At 39.4% G+C, this 17,813-nt stretch overlaps 1 protein-coding gene across 1 annotated transcript in view; it reads left to right on the top strand.

Annotated features, from left to right (window-relative positions):
* The window catches only part of EPC2 (enhancer of polycomb homolog 2), a 192,346-nt gene that overhangs the window by 104,274 nt on the left and 70,259 nt on the right, over positions 1–17,813 (top strand). Inside the window, exon 2 of the mRNA XM_069225224.1 lies at positions 8,115–8,274. Within this exon, the coding sequence (XP_069081325.1) occupies positions 8,115–8,274 (160 nt within the window). The remainder of the gene's footprint in view (positions 1–8,114; positions 8,275–17,813) is intronic.

Below are 17,813 nucleotides of genomic sequence, written 5' to 3'. Positions count from 1 at the left end.
AGCACCCTTTAACACGTCTTTGCATTAGTGGATTTTGTGGCAGCCTAGCAGTAGTCTTCAATTTAACACTCAACATGGGTGTTTGTTGGTATGTTTTTTTTCTGTGATGCAAGGAATGTTTGTAGTTATCAATCACTGGAGTTTCTTTTTTTAGTTTTATTTGTGAATCAACCCATTGAATTGTGACATTCTTGCCGACAATGGGAACAAGACGTTTGGCGTTGGCCACCTACCTTTTGGTTTTGTTAATACTTGTTCTGACGTTTTATTTTTTTATTTTTTATGAAGCATTGGTGTGGGAGCTGCAGGGCCCTTGTCAATATTCAGAAACACAATTGCAAAAAAAGTGTGTGTGTATGTATGTATATATATTTTTTGTTCTCAAAGCGCATACATTTCCACAGTGACACTTCAGTTGTGTGTAGATGTTTTATCTTTGAAAGTGTGTAATTCGCCACTCAAAGTGAAGTTAGCCAATAGCCCTATTGTGTAGTGGGTAGAAAAAAAAGTAAATCACAAAAAAATTACAATTATTGATGACTGGCTTAAAAATCTTTCATTTAGTATATGAAATATAATAGTACTAAAGTCAAAAGGTCTTGTCCAACCTATATCGAAAAATATAGTGGAAGGAGCAGCTGCTTTTTGAGTTGTTGACCCGCCACAAACCCTTTATAGCTAGGCCACTTGTTAGTGGTATGACGAATTACAACTAGTTTTGGGCTCCCGAAGCTACGTTTTTTGAGGAAAGAGTTTTGTTGCCAATGTCTCATTGACTTTTTTTTTAATTGGACACTAGTACACTTTTATTACATAGAGTAGGTGCTTATTTGTAGCAACATTTAGCATGTGCGAAATTATAGTAACATAAGTTAATTGAGAAGCCCTAAGACTTAATTTTTTACATTGGGGATTAGTCTATAGATGGTTTAACAATTTTCCCATCAGTTTAATTCTTTATATGACCTAATTTTTTACATCTTCCAGCATAGTTGGGGTTTTGGGTATTAAAACGGTTGCACTCTTGTATGTATTCTGAACGCATAATGCAGTTCCCATGAGGACCTTTCCTATTTTGGTGGTGGGGGTGGGGTGGGGAAGGGGGAGGGAGGGAAGGTGTTTGTATCCAGATATATTCCACAAGCCATTTTTGCCTCCACTATATGACGTCTACCTGGAGAAAAAAAATGAGCTACCTAATTATAGAAGTAGTCTTTGTTCTTCTCCTTGGAAGGCATAACTCTTTTGACTGGTATTTGTGTGGCCAGCAGGGGAAAAAAAACCAGACTGTTCACTTTCACAGTCTGTTATGTGACCCAATTAAGAGCGACTGCCATTCTTGACGTGACATCACTCACGGCCTCAACACCCCACAACATTTGAAAACCAAAAACCATGGTAATCATGAAGTAGGTAGGTTGTTGTGGTAGGTACACAGTACAATTTATTCCCCTTGAGGTAACTGGTGTGCTTTGTCTCTTATTTTCTGGTGAAGGTGCAGTGGGAGCTTAACATGGCAGTGAAAGGGGAAAAATTGAAATCTAATCTTAAATAATCCCTGTTGGTCTGTAACACCTGAAGGGTGGTCATTTCATTTTATTTACTTCATGTGTTGGAACTCTGAAGAGGTCCACATGCATGGATAATGCATAAAATTACATACAACAAAATTGAAATACAATTCCTATATAAAACAAGAATAAAACACTACATTATCTGTAGAAAAATAAAAACGTTCACAATACTCCCCATTGAGCTTAAATTCAATACTCCTTATCAAACAGTACTATAGATATATAAAGTTCTTCAGACTAGAAGACTTACCTTCAATATGAAAAGACATTAATCTCAACCCTTCTAGTTCTTTACGATATCTTCCTATAAAGCGCATTATACAGTGCAAGAAATGAGTGCCCAGGTGTAGGCCACTCTTGTTACATTCCCAAACACATAATAGTATTGGCTACCATACGGGCAGATACAAACATCTATGTAAAATCCAAGATAAAATAATCTATAGAGTACAAGACGGCCAACCCTCTGCCCATCAGACATATATTACAGCACATTATCATTAATATTCCCTACTAATCATCGGAGAACCCCTCTACCTTCTTACACAGCAAAGTTTGTAAAAATGCCTCTAGACTGCTGAGGTAGTTCATTTACATTCCTATTACCACCAATACGTAAAAGCTCAATAGAAGTTTAAAAAGGACTTAAAACATTTAAAAATCCTAAAACAGAATAATTAGTTAGGTGGGTTATACAATATTTCAAGGGCCTCTCTGGCAGAAAAAATATTACAATTCTTAAAGAGGGGTTTCAGCCATTTTGTTCCTGAATATTGCCAAAGCAGGACAAACAAATAAGACATGCTTGAGATTCTGCACCCCCAATTGGCAAAGTACATAGATGTTAGAAGATCTGTCCCATTTGGAGGTTAATTGTCTTAAGTGCACTCTATCTAGTCTCAACAGAATGAAAAAGCACCTCACCCCATGTGGGAGATTCCAGGCAAGGTATGTCTGAGAATGTTCAAAAGTTGCTGATTTGGTCAATGTAAGGAGTCTCCTCTTTAACAGACAGGACTCAAAATCTAGGTAAAAACCTTTGGACCATGTCACTTCTTTAAAGGTTTTTGTAAGAACAGAAAACTGCAATAATAAAATCCATTTGGGTTCTAGTTCAAGCAATTGCACAGCGAGATTATAGTTTCTAAAAGAAACTTAGTTTTTATGGACATTTTCAGCAGATTAAGAAAAAAATCTAAGTGTCTTAGCGTAGATTCCATACTATGGGCTAGACAGCCCTCCAAATTACTGCCACAAGGCCCTGTACAAAGGTACTCTTAATACCAAATTCAAGCCTAGAAAACAGCCCCTAAGGCCGAGTTATTACAAGAAATCAAGCATCTTAGAATCTCTCCATCTGTCTTGTCCAGGAAACTGCATTTAGAGATCTCTGTACATTCTATAGCATACAAAAGGGTGGTCGGACAGCTGCATTAAAGGCCATTAAACCATGTCCCTGAGAAAGAGCCTTACTAACGTTATTATTGATATTATCTTGGTTGCTGAATGAGCAGGATAAGATTTCCCCTAAAAAACAATAGGCTTTTACCCACTCTAACTTATGTTGACCCAGGAGCCAAGATTTTTTTTTACCACACTTTTTCCCTATGAAACATACTACTTGAGACTTGGATATATTCATTTTCAAATGATGCTGCATAGTGTAATGATTTAAAGTGGCTGGACAATGATTTAGACATTTTGGAGTGAGAGCAATCACTACTATATTGTCAGCATATAAGAGGAAGGAGATAGAATGCCCTTCAATTTTGGGTGCAAAGCCATCAGCATTCGATAAAGAGACAGGCAGGTCATAAATATATAAAGAAAAGAGCAAAGGAGTAAAAAAAACCAACCTTGCTTCAGTCCTTTTCTTGTGGGGAATTTTAAAGACCGGCCCTGCTCTCTACCTAGAATAACTTCATCAGGTTGAGGAGTGCAAAGCTATGACCAAACGTAACAAATTTGGCGGAACTCCCAACTTGTATAATTTCTTCCATAGGATCTTCCTATCTACCCTGTCAAAAGCCGTTGAGAAATCTATAAAAGCAGCATATAGTATACTTTTCCAAATACCTTTCCAGTTGTGTCCAACAACACAATTTGATGATGATTTATGGGTAGGGAGTTTTAGAGGTACCAATTTTGTTTGCAGATTCTGCAGGGAGTAGAGATGCAGAGGACAAACAGCAGTTTTATATTGCTGCGTGTGAAATTCTGGCAGTAAAGAAACGTAGGGTGGTGGAGAAACACTGGGGGGTAGGGTTGGGAGAGGGAAGCAATACGGCAGGGAGTGTGATGTTTGAAACAACAAACAGGAGAAAAAGCTCTGGGTTTGAGGAGGAGAAGCAATGGGCAAGAGAGCAACGTTGACTTCAGGGGCAGACGGGCACAGAAAAGCTTGGATTGGAGAGAGGTGTATGGGTGGAAAAGCAACAAGGGAGGAGATGCTTATGGTGCCTACTGCATCACAGAGGGGGCAGGCAAAAGCGATGAAAGAGCGCAACACAAGGTACTGAGGTTTACTTGTGCTAAAATGATATTGTGCATCTGGCAAAACTGCTGGTCTATAGACGGTGAAGGGGGCAGGGGGTTGACTTATCACTTCAAAACACCAGAAAACAGATGACTAAAACGAAGATGCAAAAAAAATGGCTCTTTTTCTTTTAAATGAAAAGTCGCACTGGTCTGTACTACTTACAACAAAAATAAAGGAGAATTTTTTTTTCGTGAAAATACCCATGAGACCTGATTACTCTTTGCACTAGCGTTTGAGGCTGACCAATTTTTAGCATTGATTTATTATGTTCGCTTTGCTGAAGTAGTTGTAAATAGCTTTCCCTACTCCTCCTTTTGCCACATTCCCATAATAGTTGAGGGTACCGTGAGTTTATTTAGGCCTGCTGCGAGGGTGTCCCTTGACGTTTTGCTTTTGAAATTCATATAGTAACTTTGCATGACAGGTTGTTTTATCATTCACGTTAAATTGGTGCAACAAGGTGACTCAATAATGTACCATCGAAGCCGAACAGAGCACCAGCAGTTACCAGGATACCACCTTGAGTCCAGTATTTAATTGTCTAGGATATCAGAAAAAATACACATTTTTGATTGATGGCTGGTCTGATGACTTCAGACAAAAGCATCCAAAAACTTTGTACCTCGAGAAGGCCACGTTGACTTGATATGGTAAGTTTTCCTGTTGCAGACAAGAGGCTGTGTACTGCCTTAAGCATGAAGGTTGTGAGAATGCTGAGTGGTAAGAATTATGTGCATTCCCACAGATTACAGAACTTTACCTCAGAAATTTGAAGAAAATGTTTTTTTAAACTTTTTTTTTTAAGCTGTGTTTTTGAGGTTTGCCAGGCATTCTGTGTAAGAAAAGGTAGTGAGATCCTTGCAATTTACGCCACTCTGGTCAGTCTGTCTTTTTCGGGTTTTCAGAAATGCCTGGGTTAGGTAGGATTCCATGGGTTGTGCACGTGCCTGGGCTCAAACCACAGCTGACCAATAGGTCAGTTTCCATGCCCAAACTTGGTGTCTCCACCAAGCCCAGCCACACAATTGATGTACCGTTTTTATTAGGAAAAGGAGAAACATCGTACAGTAGAAAATTACTTTTTGTGAACTGAATTCATTCCACCAGTGTGCGTGAGAAAACAGTTCACAAAATGGCCTTTGAATCACATGATAGTATGGGTAATCACAAATTCAGAGTTTTGCAAGTAACCTCTATTCCTAAACTGTATATCTAGGGCACATTAAAAAAATGCCAAGTTACCTGCATACCCATTTTTTATTCATTAGTTTTTCTCATACAAATTTATGCATAGTTGGAAAGAAATATAAGATCAATATAAGGTGCAGCTCAGTTGGTGGCTTTACATATGCTTTTTTTGGCAACCAGTATATACTGAATTTTCCTGCAACCAGAAGGGTCTGCCATTCATAACAGTATTAAGTTTGTAACCTGGCCATCAAGGCAAAAGCTTAAGAGGCGAACGTTGTCCCCGGTTTCTAGTTTCCAACTTTTTTTTTTTTTTTTTTTTTTTTTTTAGGGTATTTTGAATTCAAATGTTTTGAGTACGAAAATAATAATTATTTATTAATTTTGTTTTATAAATATACTTGTTCCTGAAAGCTGGAAAGAGGGTGATACTAGCACAGCAAAAACTTTGTTGATTTCATGAAAGTACGCTTTCTTGCACAGTATTTTCTTTTCTGCCATTTTGTTTAAACAAACAAAAAAACGATTTTGCAGGATGTTGGTCATTTTCTCGGTCCTTACAAAGGAATCCACAAACCCTGGGTACCTATCGAATAACCAGTGTATTTCTTGAACAATTGTTTATTGTTTTAGTCACACACAAATTATGAAAACAAATTATGAAAGTTTAAGTGTGATTTAACTCAAATAATAGAAAAGACTACACACTTGGTCAGGCAACTAAGTGTTACAGTAGGGCTAATACTGCTATTTTAAGTGTAAGTATTGTAAAATCAAAGTTTGAGACTGACTGCCAATTAGTAAATCCTAATCTCCCTGAGTAGAGTAATTGGTATTGTTCTCTGAAAGTTGTGGACGCATTATTGTACTCTGGGTATTGTCTGTGTTTAACTGGCTAAATTTGTTTCGGCAGACTGTTCCCCCACACCCCCAAACTCCCTAATATTACAGCTTAGATTATCACATTTTGCGGCACCAAATTGGAGATTTTACATCGGTTAACAGCACTTCTTTTGTTCCTCATACTTAAGTACCAAATGTATAACATATCTTTGCAAGGTAGCATATTTTTTTAAAAATCCTGGTGCGATAGAATGCTCGGTGTTTGGGGGTTGTGAGGAGGGTCCACAAGGGAACACCGATACTTCTAACAGAGGAGTCTGAGCCGGAGCAAACTAACAAAACCCACCTATTTTCACGATCTGAGCAATTTTCTCTCTTGTCTTGTCGGGTCTGGCAGCCAGGTGTCTGCTTGTTGAAGGTGATTAAGGACTGGTCCATGTGGTGAGCTGGCCCGTTAGGGAGATGCAACACGCAGGGAGGAGTAAAATAACACCTTGCTTGCTGACCTTATTTTTATTTGGCCCAGTGGTCAGTGCTGGGCCAAATAAAAGGAATTATTTTATGTTGAAATTGTCAGAAGCATTATGTGGGCAGAGAGTATGAAGAGTTCTGAAGTTATATTGATTGAACACCGTTTGCAAAAGTGATCTGTCCGTATTGCTTAGCCTGCCAAGAGCCTCATTGTTATTTTTAGTCTGTAGGCAAACAATGTTTATTGTAGCTCAGCCTTTGTTTGTTTTCCCTTTAGTTCAGTTGCTTTAGTTGAATGACCTTTTTTGCCCAAACCACGTTTCTCTGGTGAAGTTTGGCTTCTTTATTTCCAAAAAACGGAATGATCATAATTGTTTATTGAAAGTGTTAAATTATGTGATTGTTCAACAGTAATGAAGTGAGGCAGTGGAGAAGGAAACCTTCCCCTTGGCAAAATTTAGAGTAAAACATATTTAATGTTGTGTTTCAAACTGGATCATTTTAAACTTGAGATTGTTTTTGTTTTCATAACCATGTTGCTTTGCTATAATCAACTTTCTTTTTCATTCCTCATGGCTCATCACATGAGACTAGTTCTAGGACGTTTACTATTTAGGTGTGAAGTCTGCTGTCTTAAGGATGGGGGAGAGAAAAATAATTTTAAAAATAAATTCTTGAGATAGGGTTGCAATTGGAAGAGATGTTTCTTAGTATTGACGTATTCAGTCGTTTTTTCCCTTTTGTTTACTGTTGGTTGTTGTCAACCTTTTTGGTGCATGGGAATACCCGACTTGGTGAAAATGATTCATAGGGATTCCACGTGTAAATTGAATAATGTAGGAGCCAGGATTGATTGAGCCCTGAGGAGTACAGCGTACTTTGTGTCTGGCCAGAGAATGCTCTCCTATCATCACTGTTGGGTGTCTGTGTGAGTTTTGGTATGGTTTTCGGTTTTATGATGTATATGTTCAGTACGTAAATAACTTATTTTTTCAAGCTGGAAGGAAAATCTTTTTTTGACAATAGATGTTTCACCAAATTGTAGAATACTGAAGACTTTAGTCTGTACTTTGGCAAGACCGTTGAGTAAAGAAATAGGCTGTCTTATTTTGTTCACCATAATAAAGAATAGCTATGATAAATCGTAACAAACGTGATTGTAGGTCTTATGATGTACTTGTGAAGTAAATGTGTTGGGTATTTTTTTGACTATCATTACTCTTCCTAATACCTCACAAAAGTCTTACCTGAGTTATTGTACTTACTAATATTTGCACAGTTATGCAGTATTAATAGTTTGGGTGCTTACTGTAGTAGTTGTTTTAATGCAATATTGTAAATTACAGAAACATTGAAGTAGAAAGAATGTAATCCTTTTATTCGTCTTGAAATATATGTAAATATTTATTTAATCTATTTGTAACACCTGCAATTTTCAGTTTTTGGGCTGCACTAGACAGGTAATTTTAAAATATAAAACCTATTTGTTTTTTTTCCAGGAACACCATTTACAGCGGGCTATCTCTGCACAACAGGTTTTTCGGGAAAAGAAAGAAAGTATGGTTATTCCAGTTCCAGAGGCGGAGAGCAATGTCATCTATTACAATCGTCTATATAAAGGAGAATATAAACAGCCAAAACAGTTCATTCATATTCAGCGTAAGTTTATTGTATACATTTTGACTCTACAATTTAAATCCTTTTGTTACATATTGCTTTCACTGAGAACCGCTAGTGTGAATTTCAGGTTGTAAATTGGGCTACTCACTGCTATAAATTAATAATGGGAAACAAAAGTTGTTTCCCACTGTTACTGCATCATAAGAGTCCAAGGTTGCTATACCAGAGCGCTCAGAAAACTGGCTCTCAATGAAGCTCTCTGTCAGGTGGATAGCAGAGGAAAGCATCAGCTGCATAGAAGGGAAGTCAGAGAGGGCGGTAGAGTTGACACAGGAAGCAATGTTTTATTTCTTTAAATTCAATTTGGGGTAGAGAAGGGAGGCTGTAGGAAGCTGGCTATCCATGTAGTGCACCAATGTATGGAGGCACTATGCAGATAGTCCAGACGACCCTTATTGGTTTTTGGTTTACAGGGTTCCAAACGACAATCCCAAAACCTCTCTTGTGGTAGTGTGGCCGAGAAGTTAGGTTTATCAGATTGTAGTGCTAAGCATTTGTGGTGCTTGGAGGCAATAAATGAGACCCATTCAATAAGGAACTCGAAACCAGTGGTTAGAATAATAGTTTTTTGTTTATACTTTTGTTTATGTTCAACACCACAGTGCTGTTACAAGAATTAATACTGATCCAGTTTGAAGAAAACGGGCAATATACCTGGTGTCTCCATGGTAGTAATGCAATCCGGTGTTAAAAACACATGTATTGCAGTATTACATTCGGGTATTTTACAGCGACTTACAGGACAAACCAGTCTGTGGTGGCATGCTGGTCGAGACCAGTAAGCCAACACACTGAGAGACTAGTAGGGTTCAGGGGCACCCCTAAGATGCCCTGTGGGTGTATCTCATAATAAATCCAGGTTCGGATTTAAGACAAGATGTTTGATTCCAAACACCATAGGGTTTGGTGAAGCCATTATGTGACTGGGTCACTCCTACTGACACACGTCCTGCACATACTTTAAGATGGCTTCCTTGCACACTTGCAATGCTCAGCCATCGGTCTGGGCATCATAGGGTCATATCTGCTTGTGGAGATAGGAACACACATTCAATTTAATTCACCCTTAGGGCTCAAAGGCCTGCTGTAGGGGTGACGTACCTATATTTAGATGCAGTGCTGAGGATATGGCACACAATGTGTGGTGTTTTCGCCTGGCTCACACAGGACAGGCAGTGGCAACTGTGTGCATCCCGTTCTTAGGGAGTGTCCCTGAGGGTGGCACAATATGTGTTGCAGCCCATAGGAACCCTCTCCCCCACCCATGCCCTAGGTACCAGGGGGGACTTACACAGGCAAAGGGGTGTGTCAATTGTGCACATTGCTACCTGTTTTTAGGGGAAGAGCACTTGCACTGAGGACCTGTTTAAAAGGGACCCAGTGCACCACCTCAAGTGAAAAACCTCCATGCCAGTGATCAGAAAGTGGGGGGTGAGACCATGTCCAAAAGGGCACTTTTCTAAACAGGCCATGTTGTGCATGGTTCTCTAATTATTAGTCTACCCCTGCGTAGCATTTGGAAGGAAGGGCAGAGGGTTTTGTGAACTGTACGTAACATGTTTTCACCTTGGATTTCAGAGTGACGTTATAGGCAACTTGAGCATCAGTTATTTAGTTTTATTTCTATAACTCTGTGCCTTTGGTTAATTTTAAAATCAAAAAATGCCAAACTGTCATCCCTTAGCTTGGCTGAATATCAAGAAAAGAGCACTTTAGTTAAATATGTTTGGATTTGTTTTCTTGTGATAGTTTTTCGGAAGTCAGTGAAATTTACAGCTTCTTGAAAATATGTATCAGATTTATATTTTGCAACTTTTTCTTGTGTGCTATAGATCTCCAGTGTATACATAAAGCAAATGCACAAGCTTGTTGAAATTTAGCCATTAGAAGTATTGTTTTTTTTGTTTTGCTAGTGGAAGTGCCACTTTGACTTGAGCTCTTAATTGGAGATTGAAGTGTCTTTAACCTCATTAGCAGCGTTTCTGCATCTATCACTGAAACTGGCGAGAACACATGGGACCCTCTAGCAAAAGTGCTAGAGATGAAGCGCATACTGTTCCAGTTGTATGGACGTCTTCATAGGGTCTGCACCACTGGAAAAATGAGGGCAAAGTTGGAAGCGTGTGGGCCTCATAATCCAGGGAACAGGCTAATTTGGGGAACTTAGTGGTCATATCGCATGTCACGTTTAAGGTTTACATGTTGACTGCCAGGACTTAGTTTTTTCTTTGTGATTTTATTTTAGAAAATAAACTAAATCCTCAAGAAAAATGGATATAGATTGAATAGTCAGATAAACAATTTGAGAAAATTAAACCAAAAAAGAATAAATCTATCCCCAGCAAAACTATATAAACTGAAAAACCCTATTTTGGTATTGTTTAATTACTATTTTGAGGAAAGGTTGTTTGTGCATAGCCTATGTAGGCCAGTTCCCACGTTTAACGATTCATTCATTAATGGATGGATGGATGGATGGATGGGTGTCTTTGCTGGATTAGTGATGGAACTCACCAGACTTAAAAAAAAAAATATATATATATATATATATATTTCTTTTTTTTGGGGGTGGGGGGAGTTTTTAAATATTGTTACTAGATTCGGTCTGGATATCGATAGCCACATTATAAGAGCTGGTTTGTGAAAGGTGGAATAAAGTGGAGCAGCTGAAAATGTTAGTGTAGGATACTTGTCACCTTAGCCTGCGTGCAAAGGTTTAAGTCAAGAATGATAATCACTCAATTTAGAAGAAAATTAAGCAACATAATTGTTAAACACTAGCCAATAGCGTTCTTGTCAAACTCTTTTCCATTTCCAAGATGTCTTCAGATACACGTTTGTGGATAATTTCGATGTGGGATATGGGGAAGGTGGGGGTGGTAGCGGTGGTGAAGGGTGGGGGGGGTGGTAGCGATGGTAAAGGGGGGGGGGGGGGCGGTAGTGATGGTGGCATGCAAATTCCTCACAATACCCAGAATACAGAAATCAGTAGATTTGATTGTTACTTCAGTGTTCCAGTAACTGTAAGTATGGTAATTCATTTCTCCAGTAAGTGCTGGATTGCCAGTCCACACAGCATGTTGTGCTCTTCCATGACTTCTTACTCTTGGGATGTATTGGTTATCTAGAGGAAATGATATAAGTAGGTAACATAAATATGGAATTATTTTCGGAGAGAGGCATATCTTAAGTTTTTTCATACATAGTGGTTATAGTTGCACCCTTTGCTGTCTCAGTTGATAACCGTAACCACTTATGATAATGCCTTGGTTGAGAGGAATATAGGAGAATAAGATATCTTTATGCCTAATATTTTCAAGGGTTTTAGCTTCATTAAACTTTATTTTTATGGGTTCCATGTGTCCTTCAGTCAACACAAGTGCATTTTTAGGTTTCACCTGCACATCGCTTGCACTGTGCTTGCAAAATCTCTTGTATTAAAAAAAAAAAAAATACATCTTATAAGGGGCTTAGAGCCCACAAATTACTTTACGTGCCATTGGCTGACTTCCACATGTCTCCAATATCACTCTTTTTTTCCCTTGCTTCCTATTGGTCAGCGCCTACTCCTCGCCCAGTCTCCTTCCTGGGCTTCGTGTCTTCGTCCTGTCGTGGAGCCTACAACAAGTACTGCTTCGAGTGGGCAGTGTCCTTCCACTGCAGGCTCCTGGAGTCCAGGTACTCTGTTTTTTTTCCTCAACTTGCACTCTAAAAGTGCACGTCTCTGCAGTCCTTCTTCTTCACCCCCACTTAGTTTATCAGCTCATTCCTTGAAGCTCATTCAAAGCACTGTTGTGGTATTAAGTAGGGGTGGGCAATGAATTCCTTTATGCTGGTGAAGTTTGCAGAGTTTTTTTCCCACTTCGCGCACCATACAGAGCGCAGGGGTTTGAAAACCTCCACAGAATTGAGTTTCCCTCTCTTGCAGCTCCCCATCATTAGATTAGATTGGTGAGTGAGAAAAATCACACACTAGACCACCTCCCTGTGAGATTTCTCAACGCGGACTGTCGTATCAGGTCGCTACTGCTTGCATTGAGAAACCTGTTGCTTACTTTGTGGAAGCTGCCTCTCAAGTAGAGAGCGGCAGAAAGCAGCAGCTCCTTCTTGTACTGCATGTTGTGCAGTTTGCTCTGATTTTGCAGCACAGGACCAACTCCTGGCACTAAAAATCAGTGCAAGCAGCGCGACTAACCACCCTGAGATGCTCGCGGAACTCTGACGAGTTTTGTTTTTTCATCACTTGGAGTTCAGCTTAGCACAACTGGTATTAAGCCCTCCAGTTATTGGTGCACAGCAAGTTCTGTGATTGACACCACTGGGTTGTCAGCAAACAGGAGTATGCAATTCTGTCATCGCCTGGTGTGGGAATGTCCTAGTTTATTTTTCAAGGTATTCACCAGCATGATTTATATATAGACTGAAGAGCCATGGCACCAAACAACTGAAAAATGTTATGATATTAAAGTAACTTAACTAAGATGTCAGAGTTCAGAATAAAGAGTGGATATATTCAAGAGCACTCCATACCTTGGCGCACTTTCACTGACCCATCAGCAGCTATTATACATTACACACTATGGAAAAAAAAGAAGGAAAAAAAAGAAACTGATTCATCCTTCCTGTCCAATGTGTCATATAATACAATTGTCACAGAAAGCCAGCGCTTAATTTGTAAAAAGAAAAAAAAAAAAAAGTGCCAGTGCCCAAAGCTGTCCTCTGAAAGATGTTGTGTAGCCATTTTAGTTATAGCTTCACACACGTTTTTTTAGCGAACTAGGCATTCCGCTGTGGACTTTAACCTAGATATATTTTATTCAGCTTTGTTTATTATTTTAACAATAGTCACATTTGAGGTCTTGTTTTATTTTCTCTATCTAGCTGTTCGTTGCCTAGGCCATCATTGCGTTCGTAAACAATACATTTCTTTCACTCTGTGCTTTTATCAAGGCTGCATTAAGATAGGTTGTTAGCAGACGTGGTAATGCTTTGTCTCTAGTGTTCATAGAAACATACGCACACTGCTGTGCTCTAACATAGCGTAGGTAGGAACTATTTTAAAGATTCTAGTGACAATATGGTAGCATAATTTTTATGCTTTATTCTCCTTGTCACAGTTTTAATCCTGTCATGCGTTATCATCCTAGTTATTGCAGTACATGCTGTTTTATCTAAGATGCAGTTACTTCTATAAAACCTTATTGAATTCTATTCTGCCTCTGGTTGTCCTTGTATATGTGAGACTAATGTAACTGAGAGAAACAGATGCGATCTGAGTGACCACGATTTCCCTGAGGAATCAATTGCCTTGCACTTGGCTGCCCAATTAGCCCTGCTCTTGGGTGGAAATGAGGCACTGCTAGTTAGCCGGAGCAAAACCCGGATTAGGCTGACAGGTGTCACCTGTAGTGGGTCCAGACTCCGTCTCCCACAGTACAAGTGATTCTGCCGCCGAAATCTAGTAGTCTCATTAGGATAATGAGAGCCTACGCAACAATGTGGTTGCTGCATTTAAATGTGTGATTGCTGAATGCTGAGACAGCGTAATCCTTAAGCCATCTCGGGCCTCTTTAATCCATTTACAGCCACTCCCTACCCCTTCAGCTCACACTTGCAGCTTTCTCCCTCTGACGCTTTTTTGTTTTTCTTCTCCTCGCCTTTTGCTCGCAATAGTTGCCTGATGAAGAAAGGTAAATGCCGGCCCTCAATTTGTACCTGTGCCCCGCACCGGAAACCACCAGCTCAAATTAAGCACTGCAGAAAGCCCATGTTTCATTTTGCTGCCACTGCAAAATACGAAATGGATATTATGCGCATGCAGCATGATGTGTGCTGGTGAGTTATGGTGACAGGTCAGATTAATGGCAGTGCAAGGCACTAATCTGTTTTTGCACACCCTGCTCAGTGCATGTTACTTCCTGGAGCTCAGCGGTTTGCCATCATCTCTCTGCTTGGTGTTGCTTTCTCATCTTTCCCCTCCAGTCTTTTTGGCCCAGATGTGAACTGACTGGTTTCATGTCTGGCTCGCAGGAAGAATCCGATGGGCTCCAAGACACACACAAAAAGTATAAAGTACAGCAACAGTGGCATATCACATCAGTGAGGTTGAGCCGCACTTCCCGGTGTAGCTCTTCAAGACAGCCAGCCAGCACTATGTATGTACTTCAAGAGACATCTGCTATACTTGCTTGGGTGCAGTGTGCTCTTTGGTTCTTGTCAGTTTCTGCTAGATCAAGTTTTCTAACTTAGGACCCGATTTAGGACTGATTTTCAACATATCTGCTCAAGATAAAATTTGGATCCTAAGAACTTATTTACTGAATTAGAGGCCGACCTTTGGAACTGAGAGTGCGTTAACCATCCTGGACCAACTTTGCAAACCCCTGATACAAATTAGCTCCTTGGGGTAAACCTAGGTGAAGAGCTTACATATAGCCTACATTACTCACATTTAGAACGAGCATGGGCAGAGCTTTGCCAGTGTTTTTCTTTTACATGTTGCACATACATTATGTATTGTGATATAAAGTAAAAAAGAAAAAAAACTTCCAGTGGTGCTTTTATTTTTTACTTGAAGCCATTTCGCACAGCAGTTGAACTGTGCAACATGTTTAAAAAAAAATAAAAAAAAATGGACAAATCCAATCGATTTCACATAGGTGAAACCTGTTGGCTTTGCCAGTGCTTGTTTTCACTGTATTCTACAGAACTCCAACTGTCACTGATTTATCTGATAGGTAGGTTATTATGAGGCAGAAACTTCAAACTTGTTACTTGACCCAATATAGTAAAAACTATTTGGTGAACATTGATGACATGACTGCACATTTTAGTCTCTGTTGCCTTTGAATGTTTGTATTATTATAGCCTGTTGCGAAGGGCTATATCGGTTGTTAAAGGCCCTGACTCGGCGTGGGCCTTTAACAACCAGTGTAGTCCGAGGCAGAAGGTCTATCAGGCTATTAGAACATTCCACCCACTATGGGTGGAATGTTCTATATTAAAAAGGGAGAAACAGAAAGACAAACATTGGAATGCTGGAGCCCCGGGCATATACCAGCCATTATAAGCCCGGAGCTACTCCATTGTCTTTAATGGAGCTCTCAACATTCCAATGTTGTGATTGTATTTTTATTATCATTATCATTTTTTTATATTTTTTTTTACATTACTTATATTTATGATTACATTTACTACCACCAGTTGATTTGAATAGGTTTGCACGTGTAAACGGAAAACCTGCTGGGATTCCTAAGCAGTGTACATTCGTTCCAATCTTTTATTGATAGATTAATCTTGTACTGTCAAAGTGAATGTGAGGCCCAATTGGATTGCTTAGGACGGGCATTTTTCAAAGATTTACAGGGGGATTCGATTTTCATGAATACTGTGTTAAACCATTTCCATAAACCAAGTGCGGTACTTGGAGGTGGGAGTACATTTTAAGTCCCAGCAGTCACTGTGAACATGTCCCTTTCTTCTGCAGCGGTCATTAATGAAACTTTGGGTACTGTTCGCCACATACAACATGGGGGGTGTAGAAAGACCATGGATAGCACTGCACAACAGTATGGGTATTCCCAGTTACTTGGATTCAGGCAGTGACCACAAATGTTTACTTTACTAAACATGTATTACCTTTCTTGGTAACTACACATTTGCGGTTACATTCCCTTGCCAGATACAAACTGCTCATTGCATGATGCCAAACTAATGAGGCCTGTCTTCATTGTGGTCCCTGCAGATTGTGGCACTCGGACATAACAACAAGAATGTTAATCAGGGCTGTGTAGATTGACGTTTCGTGGTAAAGTAGTGATTTATTTAGTTGTTGGCCTATATTGTTGGGACAATGCTATAGGGGTGGCATTTTCGAAAAATAATGTAATATTTATCCATCATTTTCATTTGATAAGTCTAGGTAAGATTAGACAGTACTGACGTGTGGCCTTCATGAGGTGTTTTTCCTCCATAGTTCAGGCATTGCTACCCTATAAAATAATATTTTCCTCAATCAAATTTGGTAACAGTTCCAAATTTTATTTTCATCTCCACAATTTATACAAAAGTGCTTGAGAAACACATCATCCTATTTTTTGTACTTCTTTTAAGGCAAAAAAACTTAAAAGAAAACCCAGTTTATAGTTACGATACGAGTCACAATATTAAAAGTTCACATTTGGGTTTAGTAAATTTTATAACACAAAAAATGTTAATGAAAAAAGTGTGTCAAATGTGTATTTAGAAATCTAATTGAGTGAAGGGGTGAATGCGTGGACATTTGTACTTTGAAGATTGAAGAGGTTATTTTTGTAGCTGCTAAATTACACTTCAAGATTTCATTCTGGAATTATCTTGAGTTTTGCTTTAGAATAAACAAAGATAGTGGGAGCTAACCTGTTTTGCAAATTTTGAATGTTGCAATTATATATCGTTATCATTTTCTACTTGCATTTATTGGTTTGAAAATATCATTTCTGATGAAGAAGCAGACAGTGCCATGAGTCTAAGGGAGAAGTCATTATCAATACACAAGGGCCAAAAGTAATGAAGCAATAGGAGCAGTGACATGATGTGTCTTGCAGAGCAGGCTTTTTTTTTTTTTAATGGTAGTGTATGTTGTGTTTTCCTCCTCCCTGTTATAATTTCATCTACAAGAGACTGCTGTAGATCTCATTCTCTCCACCCTCCTCCCATCTAGTGTTGGGCACAGACATTTCCGGTTGTTTTTTTCCCGTTAGATCCCTCCTTAAAACCCACAATGCACCAGGAAAAAAACTCCATCTCGTATTCCTTTTCTGCTATGCAGTTGGAATGCTCTTCTAGAGCTTCATGACCATCAACTCTATATTCCAGTCAATCGACACCAGTGATTGGAGTCACCAGGAAGAGCATCGCAAAACCAACTTCAGCCAACATTTTTAATTTGTCTGGGACCAGATATTTCCTCAAGGTGCTAGGTCACATGAGAGTGGTTTATGGAAAACACCCCTTAAAATGTTGCCCCACGTTCTCAGGCCTGAATAAATCAGCAAGTTTGCCGTTTCTGCTTACTTCAGGACAGTGAGGAAACCTGACTATTCGGCTTTCCAGGCCCTCACAAATTAAAAATAAATAAATAAGCAAACCTGCTACAGGAGAGAGTTGGTGGTCATATTATAAAATTGAGTGCCACAAGCCTACTGAATCAGCACCAGTCTTTTGTCCCATAGACGTCAAGGGACATACTCAGAAGGGATTGTAATCCTGATTCTAACAATTTAACGAAGACAGAGCTTCACAATCCTCTCCTGGGAGTTCGCCTGTCTAGGAGGAACAAGATTCCTGAATCCCAGGCAAACGTGCACCCAAGACTAAGGATACATCAGACACCCAGACCTGAAACAGCGTTGGATGAGCAACCACTGCACAGATGACATGGTGACCCTTGATCTCAAGGGTGCCTACTTTCACTTCCTCATCCATCTGGCACACAATCACTATTTCAGGTTTGTTGTAAGTGGACAACTCCACCCCAT

The sequence above is a fragment of the Pleurodeles waltl genome, chromosome 3_1 (genome assembly GCF_031143425.1).
Source record: "Pleurodeles waltl isolate 20211129_DDA chromosome 3_1, aPleWal1.hap1.20221129, whole genome shotgun sequence".
In the NCBI taxonomy this organism is placed as follows: Eukaryota; Metazoa; Chordata; class Amphibia; order Caudata; family Salamandridae; genus Pleurodeles; species Pleurodeles waltl.
The sequence above is the reverse complement of the archived record's forward strand: the minus strand, read 5'-3'. Positions and strand labels throughout refer to the sequence as shown.